Source organism: Heterodontus francisci, chromosome 1 (genome assembly GCF_036365525.1).
Source record: "Heterodontus francisci isolate sHetFra1 chromosome 1, sHetFra1.hap1, whole genome shotgun sequence".
Taxonomy (NCBI): domain Eukaryota; kingdom Metazoa; phylum Chordata; class Chondrichthyes; order Heterodontiformes; family Heterodontidae; genus Heterodontus; species Heterodontus francisci.
This window is the reverse complement of record NC_090371.1, coordinates 46587671-46612094: the sequence shown is the minus strand read 5'-3', so window position 1 is coordinate 46612094 and position 24424 is coordinate 46587671. Positions and strand designations below refer to the sequence as shown.

Here is a 24424-nt window from a genome sequence, read left to right as displayed (position 1 = left end):
ACAGAAATTTCACTCATTATTAGGGCATTGTAACAGGGCCTTAAATCCACACCTAATTTGTGCTGTCAGTGGCGTGGGGGTGTCTGCTACTCAGCACTTCGATTGCACGATTGCCCTTTCTCCTTTATGGACATTTCAAGCAGATTCAGCAGATTATTCAATCCTGGAAGACATCACAGACAAATTTAACCTTGTCCTCGCCCATTGACCACCCGTGTTTTTTTCAGCAGGTTTCACTGTTCAGTGATTAGAAGCAGAAACCCAGGGTCCCGAGGTAAGTTGTAACACCTTAGCTGGTGCTGTGTCTGAGATCAGTTAACTGAGCATAAACCAGGAATCATAATGAGGAACTTCTAGTTTGTGTGGCTCAGCGCAACACTGGATAGTGAATAACTCTCTTTCGGTCCCAGATCATCCAAAATATTAGAAACAAATGATATTGTTATTGCTGCACCTTTCTAAAGAATATTTAATGTCTGTTCATTGATTTTATTACCATTTTGTTCCATTTCTTGAATGCAGGTTCCACTGCGTATGAGATCGTCATGTTGTCAATAAGTGTGATGATCCTTCTGATAACGGCTGTTGTTGTGCTGGTGACAATTCTTAGAAAGTAAGTTTTGAATATTTCCAATTTAAAGGCATTTCTAATGGTTGTGCTATAGTAGACCTGAGTTACAAGGCCAGATTTTAACTCCGTGCAAGTGGGTGGGTTTTGAATGAGTTAAAACTGTGCCTATACTGCCAGCTCTCTGTCACTGTCTGGCCAGATAAAGTGATACTCCACACATGCACTGGGCTCTTCTCAGTAGCGTACAAAGGCCAATTATGTTTTTAATGTTAGCAAAAATATTTTCTCTTATCATTTAACAGTTTAAAAATGGTTTAAGTAAATTCTGGGCAGCGGCACTGACCACTTAAAATGCATTATAAATTTAACTTTGGACTTAAAGTTACAGTTGCATCTCAGGTGGTATGAAACCGAAATAGTGTGAAATTATCACCTCCAGAGATCCCATTCTACTTTCTAGAACTCAATCTAGCCAACTTCAATCTTCAGTTATCCTACTCCGTGTATGTTATTTCAAAGCTCAATGACATTTGCATCAACTCAAAACTATGCAATGAAATGGGTCCACTTTTAGAACCTATGCAATGTCTTTGCAGCTCTGGGACCCCTTCAATCTGAGTTTGTTCCTCTGGTGAGTGACCAAGCAGTTTAATAGGATCAGAAGAAGGCTTTCCTTTCTTCTCTGAGACCTGGAAACACGGTGGGCTTTTGCGCTGGTGATAGGGGTCTCGACGTCCGGAAAAAGTGACGCCAAGAACCCTGCATTGCCTCTTCTCCGGAAGACCCGTCGAATCTAGTGCCAATCAGGCAATTAAGTGGACAGCGGCGGGCCTTCCACGGGATCCAGCACCACGGTGCCGGAAGTCCCGCCCTTGTAGAGCTGCCACCTGAGGCCCAGGAGTGGCGTTGGATCCAGGCCACAGCTAAGTCAGGGTGGGAGAGGTCTCGTGGGTTGGGGGTCGCGGTGAAGGGGATGTAGGGGTGGGGGGGGGGTCGCTGGCAAGGGCAGGCAGTGGCAGTGGAATAATCTACCAGCTAAGGTGTAGCTGCTGTAGGGGAGTTCAAAATACAGTTAGATACTAGATTGGGTGAGTTAAAATCCATAGGGATGGTCAGAATGGCCTTTCTTGTTGTTGACCTTTTCTTTAAGTTCATTTCAGCATCTCCCACTGTTTAAGACATTCTTTTCCAGATCCTTAAAGGTATGGAATTCTTTACCTCCTTCAGTAATCCCTTATGCTTAGGATTGACATGTTTTTAAACCACTGTGTAACCGTCACTGTATATCTCCTCTTCATTCCGACTGTTCTCAACCTTGCTCTTGTCCTGTATTATACACCCTGGCCTTTCAACTAAATATTTAATAAATTAAAAAAATAGATTGGGGTATGTTCAAAATTGGACAAATTATATATGATCAATGGAAGGAACAGGCTTTATGCAGTAACAGGGCCCAGTGGTGAAATTCCATTATAGCAATTTCTCTCACCGCTGAGTGTTACCACCGCTACCCATGTTTTCTGTACTTGCTTATTTTCTTAACATTGATGATATATTTGATTTCAGATACTGGAAGAAGTGCAGGTCATTAGAAGAGCCCAGTACAAGAGCAGTAGTGATGGTATCCTTCAGTCATGAGAGAAATGGCTGCCATGGAATTCCACCACCAGACCTGTCTAGCCAACCACACATCTCCAGTATTTGTGAAGTGGTGTTCAAAAAATGTAAAGATGCGTGTGAGCAAAGAGATGCTTCGTTCAGTCGCCCTGTTGAATGTTTCATTGATGAAATCCACATTACTATGTGACAAACATAATGATATTATCTGCGTACACTGCAAACTTAGAGCTCTTCTAGACTTGGGCTGGTCTTTTCCCCCTCCACAAAGAGTGGTTATTGCTAAAGCTGTTAATGCAGTGCTGATTTACATCTGCGAAATACAGAGTAGTGCAAGGAGCTAGTTAAGAAGAGAACTACAAAGATAAGAACAGGTACAGAAAACCAAATGTTCAGTGGAGCATGATGGCAAAAACTATAGGGAAATAATAGTTGGGGATTTCAACTACCCCAATATCAACTGGGATACAGACAGTGCGAAGGGCACAGAGGGGACAAAATTCTTGAACTGCATTCAAGGGAACTTTTTTAGCCAGTACGTAACAAGCACAACGAGAGGGGGTGCAATTCTAGATTTAGTCTTCAGTAATGAAGCTGGGCAAGTGGATGAAGTAACAGTGGATGACCATTTTGGGGATAGTGACCATAATACAGTTAGTTTTAGCATAATCATGGAAAAGGACAAAGATAAGTTGTAGGTGCTGTCGGGGAGTTCATGTTACAGTTAGATACTAGATTGGGTGAGTTAAAATCCATAGGGATGAGCTTGATAGTAAGAATGGCTTTTCTTGTTGTTGACCTTTTCTTAAGTTCATTGCAGCATTTAAGACATTCTTTTCCAGATCCTCAAAGGTGTGGAATTCTTTACCTCCTTCAGTATTCCCTTATGCTTAGGATTGACAGGTTTTCAAACCATTGTGTAACCATCACTGTATATCTCCTCTTCATTCCTACTATTTTCAACTTCGTTAATCTCCTGTACTATACACATTGGCCCTTCAACTACATATTTAATTAATTAAAAATTGGATTGGGTTTTGTTCAAAATTGGACAAATTATATATGATCAATGGGAGGAACAGGATTGATGCAGTACCAGTTTTAGGAGTAAAGGTTCTAAATTGGGGGAAGACAGATTTGACGAAACTGAGAGGTGACTTGGCGAAAGTGGAAAATTAGTGGCAAACCAATGGGAGGCATTCAAAAGCGAGATACTACAGGCACAGTGTAGGCATGTCCCCACAAAGATAAAGGGTGGTACTGCCAAATCTAGATCCCCCTGGTTATTTAGAAGCTTACAGGGTAAGTTAAAGCAGAAAACTTATGGCGATAACAAAAATCTTAATACTTTAGAAAGCCTAGAGAAGTATAGAAAGTGCAGGGGTGAAGTAAAAAAGGAAATTAGAAAAGCAAAGAGAGGACATGAAAAATTATTGGCAGGTAAAATCAAGGAAAACTCGAAGATGTTTTTTCAGTACATTAAGAACAAGAGGGTAACTAAGGAAAGGGTAGTGCCTATCAGAGATGGACAGGGGAACTTATGCGTGCATGCAGAAGATGTGGGCAGGATTCTTGATGAGTTTTTTTGTCTCTGTCTTCACAAAGGAGAGGGATGACGCAAATATTGTAGTTAAAGAGGAGGAGTGTGAAATATTAGATATGATGAGCATAATGAGAGAGGAAGTGCTTGAGGGTCTGACATCCCTGAAAGTGGATAAATCACCAGGACCAGATGGATTGCATCCCAGGCTGTTAAAGGAAGCCAGGGAGAAAATAACGGATGCTCTGAGGATCATCTTCAAATCCTCTCTAGATACAGGCGAGGTACCAGATGATTGGAGGTCTGCGAATGTTGTACCATCATTTAAAAGGGTGCGAGGGATAGGCCATTTAATTATAGGCCAGTCAGTTTGACCTCGGTGGTGGGTAAATTGCTAGAATCTATTCTGAGGGACAGGATAAAAAGCCACTTAGAAAGGCATGGATTAATCAGGGATAGTCAGTATGGATTTGTTAGGGGACGGTTATGTCTTACTAACTTAATTGAATTTTTTGAGGAAGTAGCAAGGAGGATTGATGAGGGTAGTGCAGTGGATGTGGTCTACATGGATTTTAGTAAGGCATTTGACAAGCTCCCACATGGCAGACTGGTCAGTAAAATGAAAGCCCATGGGATACAGGGGAATGTGGCAGGTTGGATCCAGAATTGGCTCAGGGACAGGAACAAAGGATAGTAGTCGACGGATGTTTTTGTGAATGGAAAACTGTTTCCAGTGGTGTTCCACAGGGTTCAGTGCTGGTTCCCTTTCTTTTTGTGATATATATTAATGATTTGGACTTAAATGTGGGAGGCATGATTGGGAAATTTGCTGATGCCACAAAAATTGGGCATGTAGTTGATAGTGAAGAGGATAGCCATAGACTCCAAAATGATATCAATGGTTTGATTGAGTGAGTGGAAAAGTGGCAAATGGAATTCAATCCAGAAAAGTGTGAGGTAGTGCATTTGGGGAGGACAAATAAAGCAAGGGAATACACAATAAACGGGAGGGGTAGAAGAAGTGTATGTCCACAGGTCCCTGATGGTGGCAGGACAGGTAGATAGAGTGGTAAAGAAGGCATATGAAATGCTTTCCTTTATTGGCTCAGGTATAGGATACGAATGCAGGGGTGTAATGCTGGCACTATATAAAACGCTGGTTAGGCCACAGCTGGAGCATTGCGTACAGTTCTGGTCACCACATTACAGAAAGGATATAATTGCTCTGGAGAGTACAGAGGAGATTTACAAAAATGTTACCAGGGCTTGAAAGTTGCAGCTATGAGGAAAGATTGGATAGGCTAGGGTTGTTTTCCTTAGAACAGAGGAGGCTGAGGGGTGACTTAATTGAGGTGTTGCAAATTCTGAGGGGCCCAGATAGAGTAGACAGGAAGGACCTGTTTCCCCTAGGGGAGAGGTCAATTATCAGGGGGCACAGATTTAAGGTGATTGGTAGAAGGATTAGAGGGGACATGAGGAAATACATTTTCACCCAGAGGGTGGTGGGTGTCTGGAATTCACTTCCAGGAATGGTGGTGGAGGCAGAAACTCTTAATTCTTTTAAAAGATACCTGGACATGCACCTGAAGTGCTGTAACCTGCTAGACTATGGGTCAGGTGCTGGAAGGTGGGATTAGATTGGGCTGCTAGTTTGTTCGGCCGGCACAGACGTGACGGGCTGAATGGCCTCCTTCTGTGCCATAATTTTTCTATGGTTCTATGGCTTCCAAGCTTCTGAGACCATGGAACTATCATTTCAAGGAAGGAAATGTTTACAGGATGTATAATGTAAGGTTAGACAGGTATTCAGGAGTTTATTGACTTATTTTCAGGGTGGGAGGAGAAGTTTTGCTGAACCTCTGATTGGGCGATTAAAGGGATGGGTGGAGGCAGGCTGGGTGCAGCAGTGGTTTAGCATGTTGCCTTTTTACTACTGAACTTGAATTACAATCCAATTCAGACTGGTGGGTGACAACCTCCTCTCTCTGCTGGCTGCAAGTGACCTATGTGAAATCATTCCCAGTTCCTAAAGGATTTAGGCCCACAGTAAAAAAAATTACCTTAATTTCATTCAATTGAGCACAAAATTAACAATGCCATTCAGAGAAATCACCTAATCTTTGGCATTTAAGTATGAAATGCCTCAATGTGGTTGCCTTTTGTTTGTTCGCTTGTCTAGGGAATGGAGAATTTCACCTTGTAGTAGGGAATGTTTTTCTGAAGTTCAGGTAGAGTCATGTGGTTGGGACAGAGTAAAGGGAGTTTAACTTGGCAACTGCTGAAATATTCAATTCTACTGTTGGCCAAGAAAGGTGTAATATGTTTTTCATTCCTTGTTACTGATATCCTTCATTATAATGAATGCAACATTCACAAGGTTTAATTCAAAGAGGCAGATAGTGAGGATTGGATCAGTTTGTGAAAGTACATGGGTTTGATGGTCAGAATATCCTTTTCTCTTCCTGTGCTTTCTCACGTTCCCATCCTAAAATGGTGACAGTTCCCTTCTCTTTTTGAAAATTGTTTTTCCCCGGCAGTGCAGTGAGTAGCTGAGCCATAGGGTTTCCCTCTTACTGCCACTCCATCCTCACCTCCAATAAGTGCGAGAAGCTCATAGATAAAAAAGGACGCTTTTATATAGTGCCTTTCACAACTTCAGGTATCACAAAGCATTTTACAGCCACTTTTGGAGTGTAGCCATTATTGTAATGTAGGAAATGCAGTAGTTAAAGTCTGTTTTTGTGCACATATTCTGGCATTCTCCACTTTTGTAAGCCACAGAAAGTTGCATTGTGGTCAGTTCCACTTTAAGAGAATTTGTGTAAACCAATCAGGCTGCACACGCATGTGGAAAGCATGTAAATTATTTAAAGCTTTTTTTTGCACTAACGCCAAGGTTGCTATTGTGACAGAAAAGTCTCCCTTTGATGATTTCTCCTGGACATGGGTAGGGACCTCTCACTCTGCAAGCTGAAGGCCTGTCCCTCAGCAGTATCATGTGCATGGAGTAATTCAAGCCTTGACAGTTCCTCATTTATTTATGAAGTGTAACTGTATCACAGTCGCAATGAGCTTCTGTATTATTTTAATGTTTTCTAACTAGTTAATGAAGGCATGGTTAACAAATGCCTTCATTCGGCATAATAGGTACAATCTGAGAACTTGGTGTTATTTTTATTTCTATTAAAAAAATGTATCCATCGAACGGTGCTGCTTACTTTTATTACTGTCACTCTTAAGCCTTGCCCCTTTCTGAGTCCCACCCACAGTCCAGTTTTGAACTTTGCAAAAGGGGTAATGCTATATAAAGGCAGGCTCAGGTCTGCAAATAAAACTTGAACCAACCCAACAGAACCACATCCGACCCAAGTCCGACCCGGCCCGAGTCCTTTCATTTTTTCCCACGCCTGACCTGACCATCAGTTAACCTAGCTTTCGTTTTTCACTTTGTTGCTTAGCTGCAAAAGCTTAAAAAAACTGTAACTAAACAACCTTTTAAGTCCAAAAAGTACACCAACATTGGAGCCACATTGGAGGTGATAGTGTGTGTCCAACCCGGCCTGACCCCAACCCGAGCCCGAATGCCGGACCCGGAAGAGCGACCCGATCCAACCTGAACCCGACACATGTCGTCGGGTCCCGTCGGGTTCGGGTTGGGTAGCCATGCTGTAATGCTGTATTGCAGCTTTGTTTTTCTCGACTCCCCAATGGACAAGAATTTGTGAAATTCCATTGCTTTTTATAGTGTTGTTGCTTATACACTAAATTGGGCCTATACTCTCTGGAGTTTAGAAGAATAAGAGGCGATCTCATTGAAACATACAAGATTCTGAAGGGGCTGGTTAGGGTAGACACTGAGAGATTGTTTCCACTGGTCGGGGAATCAAAAATACAGAGCCCAATCATTTAGGACTGAGATGAGGAGAAATTACTTCACTTAAAGTGTTGTAAATCTTTGAAATTCTCTATCCCATAAGGTTATGGATGCTCCATCTTTGAATACATTTAAGGCTGCGATAGATAGATTTTTGGTCTCTCAGGGAATCAAGGGTTAACGTGAGTGGGCGAGAAAGTGGAGTTGAAGCCTAAGATCAGCCATGATCGTATTGAATGGCGGAGCAGGCTCGATGGGCCATATGGTCTACTCTTCCTATTGCTTGTGTACATGATTAATAACTATGTGAAGGAGTGTACTGTGTGTTACTTGCTTTTAATTATATAAATCCTGTGTATCAATCTGTAAATAAATCAATGTTTAAACAATTTCCACTTTACTAACAAAGCAGTTCGATGTCATTATGTATAAAATTCAGAATGGAGAGGATGCTGTACAGAGGTGCAACAGTAAAATTATCCTCTATACCTTGCTGATTACAATTGGGGTGGGGTTGCATTACTAGGTGATTAGATTAGAGATACAGCACTGAAACAGGCCCTTCGGCCCACCGAGTCTGTGCCGAACATCAACCACCCATTTATACTAATCCTACACTAATCCCATATTCCTACCAAACATCCCCACCTGTTCCTATATTTCCCTACCACCTACTATACTAGTGACAATTTATAATGGCCAATTTACCTATCAACCTGCAAGTCTTTTGGATTGTGGGAGGAAACCGGAGCACCCGGAGAAAACCCACGCAGACACAGGGAGAACTTGCAAACTCCACACAGGCAGTACCAGGAATTGAACCCGGGTCCCTGAAGCTGTGCGGCTGCGGTGCTAACCACTGCGCCACTGTGCCGCTGTGCCACTGTGATGGTGGAAGCAAAGTCAGAACATATATCTGAATAACTATCACGTCAGATCTTTTACAATGTTTACCCACGTGTACACAATCTAATCTTGTACACTGTGACATCATCCTAATCGTTCTGGTGGTTTCCAGACTGTAAACTGTCTATGCATTGTGGTGGAAACTGAGAACAAAATATTCACTGACTCTTTTTTCAGTGGATATTACACAAATTGCTTTGATTATTCCTTCATGGGATGGAAGTGGATTTCCATAAGTGGTGTGATGCAAAGATATCACAGAGAAATGTTAGCAATACCCACGTAGCTCACTGGGCCCTAGCTGGCTGATCTGCCTCAACAAAAAGCATTTCCTCACAGAAAAGTATCCATTAGGCTACATCTGTGGTGAACTGAAATGTGCAGTGGGTTGGGCTCTGGCCTTACACCTCCAGGAATTGAGTTCAAATCCAACACAGATTAATGAGATGATTATTTAAAACTTTATTCTCAGGACGTGATGTTGACAAGGCTACATCTATGGCCTACCTTGACTTGCCATAAGAAGGCCTTTTCCTTGAATTGCTTCAATTCTTATGGTGATGTCACAATAGTATTCATTATTTATCAATTCTACTGTTGTGTACCATTTGCTTTATAACTGATTGGCTTGCTAAGAGAAGTCATCGGTAGGGATGGCACATTCCATTCCTGGTAGGAGATTAGGGAACTCATTTTTTCAGCAACGATCTTTCATGGTGGTGCAACCCTACCATCAGTTAATTGAATTCAATAGTAGATTTTGAACTCATGGCCCCTTCGTCTCTCCATCCATCCCCTCATGTTTCTCCTTCCTACCCACGATCATAGAATCTTACAGCACAGAAGGTGACTATTTGGCCCCTTGTGCCTGTGTCAGCTCGAATTTAGCCCTACACCCCAGTTTTTTCATCCTATCCATGCAAAATAATCCTCTGAGTAAATGGCCAATGGCTTTTGAAAATTCCTATGGAATCTGCTTCCACTACCCTTTCAGATACAGTGTTTCAGATCTTAACAACCCAGTGTGTGAAAAATCTCATTTCTCTTCTAGTTCTTGTGCCAATTATTTTAAATCTATGGTTACTGACCCACTTTCCAGAGGAAACAGTTTGTCCCTATTTGCTCTATCAAAATCCCTCATTATTAGAGTATCTCTTTTAGGTTTCCTCTGGAGTCATTTAAGAACCAATTGGATGCTGCAATTCAGTCAATTGACCTTAAGGCCTTTCTGAATAGATGAGCTGAGATCAGTGAAATGCTCTCCATCATCTGTAATTATCTTGTGAGGAGTAGCATACATCATCAACCCGAATAAGTAATACTTGGTAGGTCTTTAAAAAACCTGGCAAGTTTAGACCAGAAAATGCAGATCAGCAGCATCTGTGGAGAGAAACAGAGTTAACATTTCAGGCACAACTAGATTTGCCAACTCAGATTGGTTATGTTCTGGGAGATTTCATCACCGCCCCACACATTCCCACCATTGGTCGCACGGCATGTCTATCTTCACACAACCCCGTCTTCTCAAGGCCTGTTTGAAAGTGAACAGATTCTTTGTTACCTGATGGGATGATTCTTCATTGTCAATCAAAAAGCCTTCTTCCTCCCACCCCTTCTGCAAAGTTTAAAGAACAAATAAATGAAAATGTTTTACTAAAATGGAAAAAAGAATACTATTTATTTAATGCCCCTGTGATTAGAAACATAGAAACACAGAAAATAGGAGCAGGAGTAGGCCATTCGGCCCTTCGAGCCTGCTCCGCCATTCATTAGGATCATGGCTGATCATCCAACTCATTAACCTGTTCCCTCTTTCCCCCATATCCTTTGATCCCTTTCACCCCAAGAGCGATATCTAACTACTTCTTGAAAACATACAATGTTTTGGCCTCAACTGCTTTCTGTGGTAGCGAATTCCACAGGCTCACCACTCTCTGCGTGAAGAAATTTCTCCTCATCTCAGTCCTGAAAGGTTTACCCTATATCCTTAGACTATGACCCCTGGTTCAGGACTCCCCCACCATCGGCGACATCCTTCCTGCATCTACCCTGTCAAGTCCTCTAAGGAACTCTATGATTCTAATTTTATAGGTTTCTATGAGATCCCACCTCACTTTTCTGAACTCCAATGAATATTATCCTAACCGACTCAATCTCTCCTCATACGTCAGTCCCACCATCCCAGGAATCAGTCTGGTAAACCTTCGCTGCACTCCCTCTATAGCAAGAACATCTTTCCTTGGATAAGGAGACCAAAACTTCACACAATATTTCAGGTGTGGCCTCAACAAGACCCTGTATAATTGCAGCAAGTCATCCTTGTTCCTGTACTCGAATCTGCTTGCTATGAAGGCCAACATACCATTTGCCTTTTTTACCAGCTGTTGCACCTGCATGCTTACCTTCAGCGACTGGTGTGCGAAAACACCCAGGTCTCGTTGCATATTCCCCTCTCTCAGTTTACAGCCGTTCAGATAATAATCTGCCTTCCTGTTTTTGCTATCAAAGTGGATAACCTCACATTTATCCACTTTATACTGCATCCGCTATGCATTAGCCCACTCACTCAACTTGTCCAAATCACCCAGAAGCCTCTCTGCATCCTCCTCACAACTCACCCTCCCACCCAGTTTTGTGTCATCTGCAAATTTGGAGATATTACATTTAGTTCCCTCATCTAAAACATTAATATATATTGTGAATAGCTGGGGTCCTAGCACTGATCCCTGCGGTACCCCACTAGTCACTGCCTGCCATTCGAAAAAATACCCGTTTATTCCTACTCTTTGTTTCCTGTCTGACAACCAATTTTCTATCCATCGCATACACTACCCCCAATCCCATGCGCTTTAATTTTACACGCTAATCTCTTATGTGGGACTTTGTCAAAAGCCTTCTGAAAGTCCAAATAAACCACATCCACCGGCTCCCCCTCATCAACTCTACTAGTTACATCCTCGAAGAATTCTAGTAGGTTTGTCAAGCATGATTTCCCTTTCGTTAATCCATGTTGACTCTGTCCGATTCTACCACTGTTCTCCAAGTGCTCTGCTATAAAATCTTTGATAATGGACTCTAGAATTTTCCCCACAACCAATGTCAGGCTCTCTACATCCCTTTTAAAATAGTGGGGTTACATTAGCTATAAGCAATCTGTAGGAACTGTTCCAGAGTATATAGAATCTTGGAAGATGACCACCAATGAATCCACGATTTCTCGGGCCACTTCCTCAAGTACTCTGGGATGTAGATTATCAGGCCCTGGGGATTTATCGACCTTCAATCCCATCAATTTCCCCAACACCATTTCTCTACTAATACTGACTTCCTTCAGTTCCTCCCTTTCACTAAACCCAGTGTTCCCAAACATTTCTGATATGATATTTGTGTCCTCCTTTGTGAAGACAGAACCAAAGTATGCATTTAGTTGGTCAGCCATTTCTTTGTTCCCCATAATAAATTCCCCTGTTTCAGACTGTAAGGGACCTACATTTGTCTTCACCAAACTTCTTCTCTTCACCTACCTATAGAAACCTTTCCAGTCAGTTTTTATGTTCCCCACAAGATTACTCTCGTACTCTATTTTCCCTTTCTTAATCAATCCCTTGGTCCTCCTTTTCTGAATTCTAGACTGCCCCCAATCCTCAGATCTATTGTTTTTTCTGGTGAATTTGTATGCCTCTTCCTTGAATCTAATGCTATCTCTAATTTCCCTTGCAAGCCATGGTTTTGCTACCTTTCCTGTTTTACTTTTGCGCCAGACAGGAATAAACGATTGTTGCAGTTCATCCATGCACTCTTTGAATGTTTGCCATTGCCTATCCACCATCATCCCTTAGTAACGTTTCCCAATCCATCAAAGCCAACTCGCGCCTCATACCTTCGTAGTTTCCCTTATTAAGATTCAGGACCCTAGTCTCAGAATCAGCTACGTCACTCTCCAACTTGTTGAAGAATTCTATCATATTATGGTCACTCATCCCCAAGGGGTCTCGCAGAACTAGATTGTCAATTATTCCTCTCTCATTACACAATACCCAGTCTAGGATGGCCTGTTCTCTAGTTGGTTTCTCAACATATTGGTCCAGAAAACCATCCCGTATACACTCCATGAATTCCTCCTCTACGGTATTGTGACTAATTTGATTTGCCCAATCTATATGCAGATTAAATTCACCCATAATTACAGATGTTCCTTTATCTCATGCATCTCTAATTTCCTGTTTAATGCCATTCCTGACATCACCACTACAGTTTGGGGTCTATATACAATCCCCACTAATGTTTTTTGCCCCTTAGTGTTTGCTGCTCTACCCATGCAGATTCCATATCGTCAGAGCTAATATGCTTCCTCACTATTGCATTAATTTCCTCTTTAACCAGCAATGCAACTCCACTGCCTTTTACTTTTTGTCTATCCTTCCTAAATACTGAATATCCCTGGATGTTCATTTCCCATCTCTGGTCACGCTGCAGCCATGTCTCCATAATCCTGACGTTTACATCCATTTGCACGACTAATTCATCCACTTTATTGTGAATGCTCCACGCATTAAGGCACAAAACCTTAAGGCTTGTCTTTTTAACATTACTATTTTTCACTGTGGCCCTGTCTGATTCTGGTCCTTGATTTCGCTGCCTATCACTTTTCTTATTCCCCTTACTGTCTTTTGTACTTGACTTTGATCCCCCCTCCTCTGACTCCTTGCAAAGGTTCCTGTCCCCCTGCCATTTTAGTTTAAACCCTCCCCAACCACTCCAGCAAATACTCCCTCTAGGACATCAGTCCCAGTCCTGCCCAGGTGTAACCCGTCCAGTTTGTACTGGTCCCACCTTCCCCAGAACCGGTCCCTATGTCCCAGGAAGTTAAAACCCTCCCCCTCACACCATCTCTTCAGCCACGTATTCATCCGATATATCCTGCTATTTCTACTCTGACTAGCATGCGGCACTGGTAATAATCCTGAGATCATTACCTTTGAGGTCCTACTTTTCAACTTACTTCCTAACTCCCTATATTCTGCTTTTCGGACCGCATCCTTTTTTTACCTACGTTGTTTGTACCAATGTGTACCATGACAACTGGCTGTTCACCCTCCCCCTTCAGAATGTCCTGTAACTACTCTGAGACATCCTTGACCCTAGTACTAGGGAGGCAACATACCATCCTGGAGTCTCGTTTGCGGCCACAGACATGCCTATCTATTCCCCTTACAATTGAATCCCCTATAACTATTGCATTCCCACACTTTTTACTCCTCTCCTATGCAGCAAAGCCAACCGTGGTGCAATGAATTGGGCTGTTGCTGCTTTCCCCTGAGAGGCCATTCTCCCCAACAGTATCCAAACCAGTATATCTGTTTTGCAGGGGAATAGCCACAGGAGATTCCTGCACTGCCTGCTTAGTCCTCCTGCTCTGCCTGGTGGTCACCCATTCCCTTCCTGCCTGTGGAGTCTGAGCCTGCAGTGTGACCACTTCTCTATATGTACTATCCCTGATACTCTCTGCCTCACGGATGCTCCACAGTGTCCCCAGCCGCCGTTCCAGCTCTGAAACGCGGGCTTCCAGGAGCTGCAGCTTGAGACACTTCCTGCATACATACTGGTCCCGGGCACTGGAATTGTTCCCGGCTTCCCACATAGAGCACAAGGAGCACACCACGGCTTTGATCTCTCCTGCCATGACTTAACCCTTTAAATTAAACCTTTTGGAAGATGCTTAATATCAAATAATGTTAATTACTCTACGGCCCTTCTTCCCTGGTCCTCGTTACTACAGAACTCCCTAAAAAACACTACTTACTATATATGAAAATAAACTGTAGACCCTTCTTATCTTAGTTACTAAGCACATAGGAAATTTGTTTTCAATTCCTGGAGACTCTAGGTCAGTTATGGAGGGTTGGTAATCCTAGCCCTTCATCAGAACTAAAAGCCATTAGGCTGGATTTTGCAGTGGTAATCACAGCAAAACTCCACTGAAACTGACTGCAATTTTGGGATTCTGCACATGTACAAAATAACATGGAAATCCAGAAGTTGCTGTCAGTGATTCTACGCTCCCCCAGAAAGTGAACTGTTGATGTCCCATAAGAGTGCAATCCCTAAGCAATCAGTGAATTCATGAAAACTTCCACTTTTACACTGTTAGTCTCGCTATAAAAACCCTTGAAAAAGTTACACCTTGTTGAATGAGCTGCAAGTGAGGTTTTAATGGTGTACATAATTACTGCTAAACATCCCTATTGGCCTTGATTTCTCAATTATGATTTTAAAAATCCATATATTTTTTAAGTAATCATTTTTATATTGATATTTTAGCTTCTATTTCCAATTTAATTTGTTGCCTGAAAATTTAACTTCCGAGTTTGCTGGCGGTGATAATAATGCTATGTGATTGGTTGCTTATTTTTATTCTTTCATCGGATCATCTTGAAATATGCAAAATTTGGAGGCGCCTGGATAGAGTGGAGGTGAAAGGTCTATTCACCTTAGCAGAGAGGTCACTACTCGGGGGCATAGATTTAAAGTGATTGGTAGAAAAATTAGTGGGGAGATGAGGAAAAACTTTTTCACCCAGAGGGTGGTGGGAGTCTGGAAATCACTGCCTGAAAGGGTAGTTGAGGCAGAAACCCTCAACTCCTTCAAAAGGAGTCTGGATATGCAACTCAAGTGCCATAATCTGCAGGGCAATGGACCAAATGCTGGAAGGTGGGATTAGAATAGGTGGATCGTTTTTTGGCCGGCACAGACACGATGGGCCAAGTGGCCTCTTTCTGTGCCTTAAACTTTCTATGATTCTATGATTTTCTATGTGGGTGTCTCTGGCAACACCAGCATTTGTTGCCCATCCCTAATTGGGTTTTTGCAACAATCAATGATAGTGTTATGGCACCATTACTGAGACTAGCTTTCAATTCCAGATTTTTATTAATTAATTGAATTTAAATTCCAGCAGCTACAGTGGTGGGATTTGAACCCATGTCCCAAGGGTGTTAGCCTAGGCATTTTTATTGTTTCATGCAATGCAGGTGTCGCTGGCAAGGCGAGCATTTGTTGCCCATCCCTTGACAACTGAGTGCCTTTCTAGGGCATTTCGGGGGGGCAGTTAAGAGTCAACCACATTGCTGTGGGTCTGGAGTCACATGTAGGCCAGACCAGGTAAGGACGGCAGATTTCCTTCCCTAAAGGAAATTAGCCTCTGGATTACTAGTCCAGTGACATGACCACTACACCACCATTGACATCACTGCTGCTGCACGCCTGGAGATCCCTTTGACTTGGCACCAGATTCAAACTGCTGTTAGTAAAGGGGAAATTCACGACACAGAGATAGCTAAATCTTTATTTCAACCAGATCAGCAGCGAGTGCCATCACTTCACCGCTGACTGCAAAATCCAGCCCCTCGCAGAACAGCTAATAATAGAGGAGGAACGTGCATACAAGAAAAATGAGCTGTAAAGTGATGCAGTTGATAACAGATGATTAAATGACAGAAGTATTAATAAAACGAAAAGCATGCTTCCTTCTGTTTCTGGTTGTACTTTTTATGCCCCTGATTTGCTCTACCCGGACTATAATTTGTATTTTGCGTTTCTCTGCCTAGGGTTTGTCCCTAGTGAGTTTCTGTAACCTGATGATGTGTTGGAGAGATCCTGGTTGGCCTGTGTAGTCCATGCTTCCGGCGTTGCTGTATTTTGAATTTGGCGTTGCTGCCAGTGTTTACTGGGCCGTGCGGGTCGCCGTTTTTCCTGTCAGGGCTGTGCTGCCGGCATGGCCTTCACCCTATATTCACTGCTCCAGGCTGCGCTGCTGTGTGTCAATGCCGTCGCCGTGCTGCATGAGGAACGTTTCCTCAACAAGAGTGAGTGACCGACTCTAGCAACCGACAAAAAAGAACACACACACTTTTACCGGTAAAACTGAGAACCGGCTTCTTAAAGGGGACGGTTGTTAAAGGGATGCCGCAGGCAGGGACTGCATAGTGAACGACAACTTGTATTTATATAGCGTAATAAGCCACCATTTTAAAACAAAATATCACACGGTGCAGCATAAGGAGCTATTGGGTCAGATGAGCAAAAGCTTGGTCCTAGAGGGAAGTTTTTAAAGACTATCTTAAAGGAGGAAAACGAGGGGGAGCGGTGTCGGGAGGAAATTCCAGAACTTGGGGCCGAGACAACTGAAAGTGTGGCCGCCAGTCTTGGAATGGTTAAAATCAGGGATGCTCAACCACTTACTGCCTCAAATTTACATGTACCGCTACAAGTATTGAAAGGAAAAACCATCACCTCCTTCGTCTGCACTGAATTTCCACTCTGACCAAATGCTCAACTTTTGCACTTTGTTTATGAAACGCCTATGATGGATAGATTGTGATTACAGTTAATGATCGGAATAATTGCTGTTTTTGATGTGTAGCCAGTGAATGTGTTTTGAAGGAAAAGGTTTCTCACTTTTTGGTGATTGTAAAGAATTCTTTTCAAATTAGTTTTGTGTAGAAAAGGCCTAGAAGAGGGCGGCACAGTGGTGCCAGGTTCAATTATAGGTACTGCCTGTGCGGAGTTTGCAAGTTCTCCCTGTCACTGCGTGGGTTTTCGCCGGGTGCTCTGGTTTCCTCCCACCGCCAAAGACTTGCAGGTGATAGGTAAATTGGTCATTGTAAATTGCCCCTAATATAGGTCGGTGATAGGGAATATGGGATTACTGTAGGGTTAGTATAAATGGGTGGTTCTTGGTCAGCACAGCCTCGGTGGGCCGAAGGGCCTGTTTCATTGCTGTATCTCTAAATAAAATAAAATATAAATATAATTGCATAATACCCTATATTGGAAAGTAGATTTACACCTCAGTGGTGTGAGGGGTTACACTCTGCAACCATCCTCAAAATATCATCCCTCATTCTTCTAAACTCCAATGAGTATAGGCCCAAGCTACTCAACCTTTTCTCATAAGACAACCCCATCATCCCAGAAATCAACCTCGTGAACCTTCTCTTAAGTGTCTCCAATGCAGGTATGTAGTGGTGATCTGCCCAAGAGCAGGTCCTCTGCTCATTTTGCCACGTCTCACGGTCCTGCACTTTCCTTTTTAGTTCCTCATAAGATTATCCCATTTTTTAACTTCCATGAGAAACGAGCAATATGACTAGGGAAAAAGTACAAGGTGGTTTCATGTTGTTTTCCTTGTGTGCTTTAAAGGAAAGACAAATCCTCTTTAAGTATCCTCTGCGTGTAAGCAGCTGTTATCCCTTGAGGTTCTAGCTTGTCCGCCATCAGCTCCGAAAATTCGTTGGTTCTGCTGTTTGAAATGCAAGTATATTCCTCCTTAAATAAGGACCAAAACTATACTCTAGGTGTAGTCTCACCAATGCCCTGTACAGTTGTAGCAAAACTTCCCTGCATTTGTACTCCATCCCCCCCTTGCAATAAAGGCTAATATCCCATTTGTCTTCCTAATTACTTGCTGTAACTGCATGCTAACGTTTTGTGTTTGATATGAGGACACCCAGATCCCTCATGTCAGGACGGTTGTGAAATTCTTCTGCGTTCAGGTTAGTTTTCTGCAACAATATGTCCTAAACCAACAAGGGACAGGCCATATTAGATTTAGTAATGAGCCAGATTTCGTTAACAGCCTAATGGTGTGTAAACATCTGTTTAATAGCGATCATAATATGAGCGAGTTCAATCTAGTTTGAAAGGGAGAAATGCATAACAACTATTAAGATTCTAGATTTATGTAAGACTGAGTTCAATGTGATGAAAAAGAGAATGTCCACAGTAAACTGGGCAAATCTGTTGATCGGTAAAATGACAGAGGATCAGTGGAAAATGTTCAAAAAAGAATTTAATGTGATAACCAGTTTGTACCCCTAAGGGGCAAGAGCTCTACTTGCCAAAAAAAAACAGCCGTGGACACCTAAAGAGGTAAGGGACAACATAAAAAATTTTTAAAAGGCATACCAAAATGCAAAAAATAGCACACACCCTCCTGGCGAATGGAAAACACAAAGAACAGCAGAGGGTGACAAAACAGATAGTAAAGCTACAAAAAGGGAGTATGAAAAGAAACTTGCAAGGGAAATCAAGATCAACACAATTTTTACAATTGTTAGGGTAAGAGGGTGGTCAAGAGCAGTGTGGACTCCTTGAAAACTGATCACAGTAATACGAATGAAAATAAGGAAATGGCTGATGTGTTGAATAATTACTTTGCATCAGTGAATCACCAAAATTAATGCAAGGAAAATCATAGTAATGATGAAAATAATGGCATTAACGAGTGACAAATCCCCAGGAATCAGGTGGTTTGCATTCCAGGATTTTAAATGAAGTAGGTGAGAACATTGCAGATGCCCTAACTATATTCCAAAGTTGTCCCGATTTGGGAACTGTTCCTTTAGATTGTAAAATTGCACATATCACTGCTATTTAAGAAAGGTGAGAGGGGGAAACCAGGGAATTTTAGACCAGTTAACCTAACGTGACATCAGAAAATTTCTAGAGTCTCTAGATTAGGATAGAGTGACTCAACATCTTAAATTTTCAGCTGATCAGAGCGAACCAGCTTGTATTTGTAAAGCAAAAACAAGAAATGTATTTGTAAAGGGTTGGCCATGCCTGACAATCCTGATTGAATTTTCTGAAGCGGTGACTAAAGTCATGGACAGGGAACTATCCATGGATGTTATTTATGTGGACTTTCAGAAGACTTTTGACAAAGTCCCTCATAAGACACTGTTAGCTGAAGTTATTGACCTGGTTAGGAAATTGGCTGAAAGGAAGGAGACAGAGAGTAGGGATAATGGACAGGTACTCTAATTGGCAGATGAGACTAGTGTCCTGCAAGGACATGTGTTGGGGCCTTGACTATTCTCCGTATTTATTAACGACTCCAGTGATGGGATAGAAAATCACAATTTCAAATTTGCCGTTGACACAAAGATAGGCAGTATTGTAAGCAGTGCAGATGGAAGCATGAAATTACAAAGACATTAAGTAAATGGGTAAAACTGTGGTAAAAGGACACAACGGGATACTTTCTAAATGGTGAAACGCTAGAAATGGTGGAGGTCCCAAAAGACTTGGGGGTAGGTGTACAAAGATCATTAAAACATCATGACAGGCCCAAAAATTACCTTGTATTTTTCTAGGTGCCCTTCTATAACGTCATTAATAATAGCTTCTAACATTTTCCCGAAGACAGATGTTAAGCTAACTAGCCTGTAGTTTCCTGCTTTCTGTCTCCCTTTTTGAATAAAGGAGTTACATTTTCTATTTCCAATCCAATGGAACCTTCCCCGAATCTAGGGAATTTTGGAAAGTTAAAACCAATGCAACAACTATCTCACTAGCCACTTTTTCTAGGATGAAGTCCATCAGGACCCAGGGACCTGTCAGCCTGCAACTCCAACAATTTGCTCCGTACCACTTCCCTGGTGATTGTAATTTTCTTGAGTTCCTCCCTCCGTTCCATTTGCTGATTTACAGCTATTTCTGGGATGTTACTTATATCCTCTGTAGTGAAGACTGATGCAAAATACCTGTTCAATTCATCTGCCAGCTCCTTATTTTCCCTTAATTCCCCAGACTCACTTTCTATAGGACTAACGCTCACTTTATTAAACCTTTCCTTCTTTAAATATCTAAAGACACTCTTACCATCTGTTTTTATATTTCTATCTAGCTTTCTCTTGGACTCTAATTTTTCCCTCCTTATCAATCTTTTAGTCATTCTTTGCTGTTTTTTTTATATTCTGTCCAATCTTCTGACCTGTCACCCAGCTTTGTGCAATTATATGCATTTTCTTTAAGTTTGATACTATCTTTAACTTTTTTAGTTAACCACGGATGGTGGGCCCTCCCCTTGTAATTTTTCTTTGGAATGTATCTATACTGTGTATTCTGAAATATCCCCTTAAATGTCTGCCACTATTGACCTATCCCTTAACCTGATTTGCCAGTTCACTTTCATGCCCTTATAATTGCCCTTGTTTAAGTTTAAAATACTAGTCTTGGACCCATTCTTCTCTCCCTCAAACTGAATGTAAAATTCAATCATATTATGATCGCTGCTACCTAGAGGTGCCTTCACTATGAGGTCATCAATCCAACTGGCCTGTAGTTTCCTGCTTTCTGTCTCCCTTTTTAATAACGGAGTTACATTCGCTATTTCCAGGAGGCCTATCTTGTTGCACAATACCAGGCCTAGCATAGCCTGCTCTCTGGTTGGCTTCTGTTCTCAGAAACTAACCCGTAAACATTCTATGAACTCTTCATCAAGGCTACCTTTGCCCATCTGATTCTTCCAGTCTATATGTAATCCCCCATGATTATCACTGTATCTTTCTGACAAACTCCCATTATTTCTTACTTTATATTCTGTCCTACCATGTGGTTACTGTTCGGGAGCCTGTACATCACTCCCACGAGTGACTTCTTACCTTTATCATTTCTCATCTCGACCCAAACTGCTTCTACATCCTGGTTTCCTGAACTTGGGTCATCCCTCTCTATTGCGCTAATAGCATCATTAATTAACGGAGCCACCCCTGCACCTTTTCCTAGCTTTCTGTCCTTCCTAAACGTCATGCGCCCTTCAATATTCAGGTCCAAATCTATGTCATCCTGCAGTTATGTCTCTGTAATGTCTATCAGATCATACTTATTTATTTCTATTTGCGCTATCCGTTCATCTGTTTTGTTTTGAATGCTACATGCATTCAGATTCAGAGCTTTTAGTTTTGTCCTTTTATTATTTTTTTACCTTCTAGACTTGACTGCTGATTTACTCTTAGATTCGTATACTCTATCCCTTCCTGTCACGGTCTGTTTATAATTCCCCATATTAGTAGCTTTCTCTCTTGCCTTGTCTCTACTCTTTGATTTACCACATCTTCCCAAATTTGATCCCTTGCCCCCACTATTTAGTTTAAAACCCTCTCTACTTCCCTATTTATATGACTCACTAGAACACCAGCCCCAGCACATTTCAGGTGTAGACCGTCCCAAAGGTACAGCCCTCACTTTCCCCAGTACTGGTGCCGGTGCCCCACAAACCGGAACCCACTTCTACCGCACCAGTCTTTGAGCCATGCATTCATTTCTCTAATCTTATTTGCCCTATGCCAATTGGCATGTGGCTCAGGTAATAAGCCAGAGATTTTGAGGTTCTACTTCTTAATTTGGTTATCCAAATGTATTAAGGGATATAGGCAAAGGTAGGTATCTAAAATTAGGTCGCAGATCAGCCATGATCTCATTGAATGGTGGAATAGGCTCAAGCGGCTAAATGGTCTACTCCTGTTCCTATGTAACTTATTTTGTCTCGAGTGTGTTTGCCTAAGGGATGCACCAGATGGCCTGCTGAATGATGGGGTAGGCTTGGCCGGGTGCTGGTGTCAGCTCTAGGTACCTTTTTTAGTATTTTTGTAATGAGCAACAGTGATTATTCAATAAGAAACCGGCCCAGAGATGAGTAGACTTCTGTCTTTTAAATGAAAATAAAAAGGTCTGATCATTAAAAACAAAACTCCATATTAAGGCCATGATAAAGCTATATCCTTATTTATAATTAAGCTTCAGAGTGATAAACTGCCAAACAAGTAAAGTGACATATATTTTTACGTTTACCTTTTATAACTAAATTTCATTTGACAATGTCTTTGTAGTCGGCTGGGGGACAGACCAGAGCGTTGGTGGCTTTGGAGAAGAGCCAGGGATTAAATCGCAGCTTGTAAATCTAATCCGATCCGTACGAATGGTGATGAGACGTAAGTTTTACAGATCTGTTATCTTTATCATACTTAGTCTGCAGAGACTTTGAACTCTACCTTCCTGTTATTTTGTACATTCATTTTGGTTGCTTGAATTTTTAATTATAGCCACCAAGTTTCAAACTTGTGGATCACAATGTCTTACTGATCACGGGAAATGTAGGGTACTGCTTGATCACTTGTACACATCTTTTCTACCACTCTAAAATTTGGGAAGTGGAGAATCATTGCTGTTTACCCATGGTGTATTCCACCTTGTATTGTTCCCCAGCTTCTTCCCCTCCCATCTCCTGAAGGGATTGAATCTGTGACGGGCACAACTCCATAGTCGCCAAGTACTCAACAAGATTGCGCCATGTGGGACCAGGCTGTTAAACTACGGCCCATCGCAGCTGAACCTGATCCTATTCTCTTCTAATGTCCTATTTCTAGCAGGAGTCACTATATAAGGAGCAGGAGCCCTGGCTGATTTTCCCCCCCCTTTTTTTGGAAGTCCAGGTGTTCTGAGGTCAATTATGGCACCACCCTCACCCACTGTTGCCTCGGCTGCAATCCACTAATTCAATACAAACCAGTTAGAGAATCTGGGACCTGCCTGACTTATTTATGTACCGTGCAATGCATTTGTCAACTGTGCCATCAGTAAGTTATTGAGTTTGTTATAATATGGCCACTGTGATCAATAAGAAAATAACTGACCTTTCCCTTTTTTTCTCCTTTCTAGTGCCGTTGATGGTACTAAACTCCATAACAATTGTACTTTTGTTACTTTTCGGATGAAGAATTGAAAAAGGGCATCAACACTATCCTCTACGGTGATGGGATAAGGCAGGGTTTTCTACACAAGTGGAGATTTGCAACATATTTTGCTGTTTAACTCCATGATCTCCCATAATACGAGCAAACTCATGGCATTACATATTTGTGTTTTGTGGACATAAAAAGAATTAAAAAAGGATCAATGCAAAAAATGATTTGAACTTTTCAGTGACCTGTTCCAATTAAACTATGGAAATTTGCAGTTAGACTGTTCTGTGCTTTTTCTGACTTATTTCAGTGTGTCACATGTTAGTTTGAGTAATATAGAGGAGACAAGTCAGTCTCTTACAGAGGGTGCAATGTCCAGGCCAGAGTTGGATATGTTGAGGAAAAGTGCACAGGATGGAGTCTGATGATTGTAGGGTATCTTGTGGGCTGGATTTGGATACATAGAGGGTAGCACACAGTCTAAACCCAGCACAGTCCAGGAATGGAAACTGGTGTCTTCCTCCCTGTGACTTCAGAATGATAAATCGTCGATTGCTCCACTGTCTCTTAAATTATCAGCTTGTCTGACGTCCAGTGCTAGATGAACAAAAATTTCCTTCAGTTAAATATTGGGAAGACCAAAGCCATTGTCTTTGGTTCATGCCACAAACTCTGTTTCCTATCCACTGACTCCATCCCTCCCTCTGGCAACTGTCTGAGGCTGAACCAGACTGTCCATGACAGTGTTATATTTGACCCCGCAATGATCATCTAACCAACATATCTGCATCATCACTAAGACCACATGGTTCCACCTCCGTAACATTGTGTATCTCAGCCCATGCCTCAGCTCATCTGCTCCTGAAACACTCTCCATGTCTTTGTTACCTCTAGACTTGCATATTCAACCCACACCTTCTATCTTCTGTAAAAGGTCATCCTAAACTCTGCTCTCGCACCAAGTCCTGTTCACCCATCACCCCTGTGCTCACTGACCTACTTTGGCTCCTAGTTAAACAATGCCTTGATTTTAAAATTTTCATCTCTATTTTCACATCTCTCATTGATTTTCTCCTTCCTATCTCTGTAAACCGCTCCAACCCACAACCCTCCAAGATATCTGTGCTCCTGTAATTCTGGTCTTTTGTGCATTCTTGATTTTAATTGCGCCAGCATTGGTGGCTGTGCCTTCAGCTGCTAAGGCCCTAAACTCTTCGCCTCTCTTATCTCCCTTTCTTCCTTTAAGACACTCGTTAATACTTAGCTCTTTGACCAAGCTTTTTGTTATCTGCCCTAATTTCTCCTTTTGTGACTTGGTGTCAATTTTGTTTGGTAATGCTTCTGTAAAGTGCCTTATGATTTACTAGGTTAAAAGTGCTATATAAATACAA

At 42.0% G+C, this 24424-nt stretch overlaps 1 protein-coding gene across 1 annotated transcript; it reads left to right on the top strand.

Annotated features, from left to right (window-relative positions):
* Window positions 1-16232: 16232 nt before the first annotated feature.
* Window positions 16233-23311, top strand: ier3ip1 (immediate early response 3 interacting protein 1). Its single transcript, XM_068030227.1, has 3 exons — window positions 16233-16373; window positions 22182-22283; window positions 23011-23311. The coding sequence occupies exons 1-3, from the start codon at window positions 16283-16285 to the stop codon at window positions 23064-23066; spliced, it is 249 nt and encodes an 82-aa protein (XP_067886328.1). The 5' UTR covers window positions 16233-16282; the 3' UTR covers window positions 23067-23311.
* The last annotated feature ends 1113 nt before the right edge of the window (window positions 23312-24424 follow it).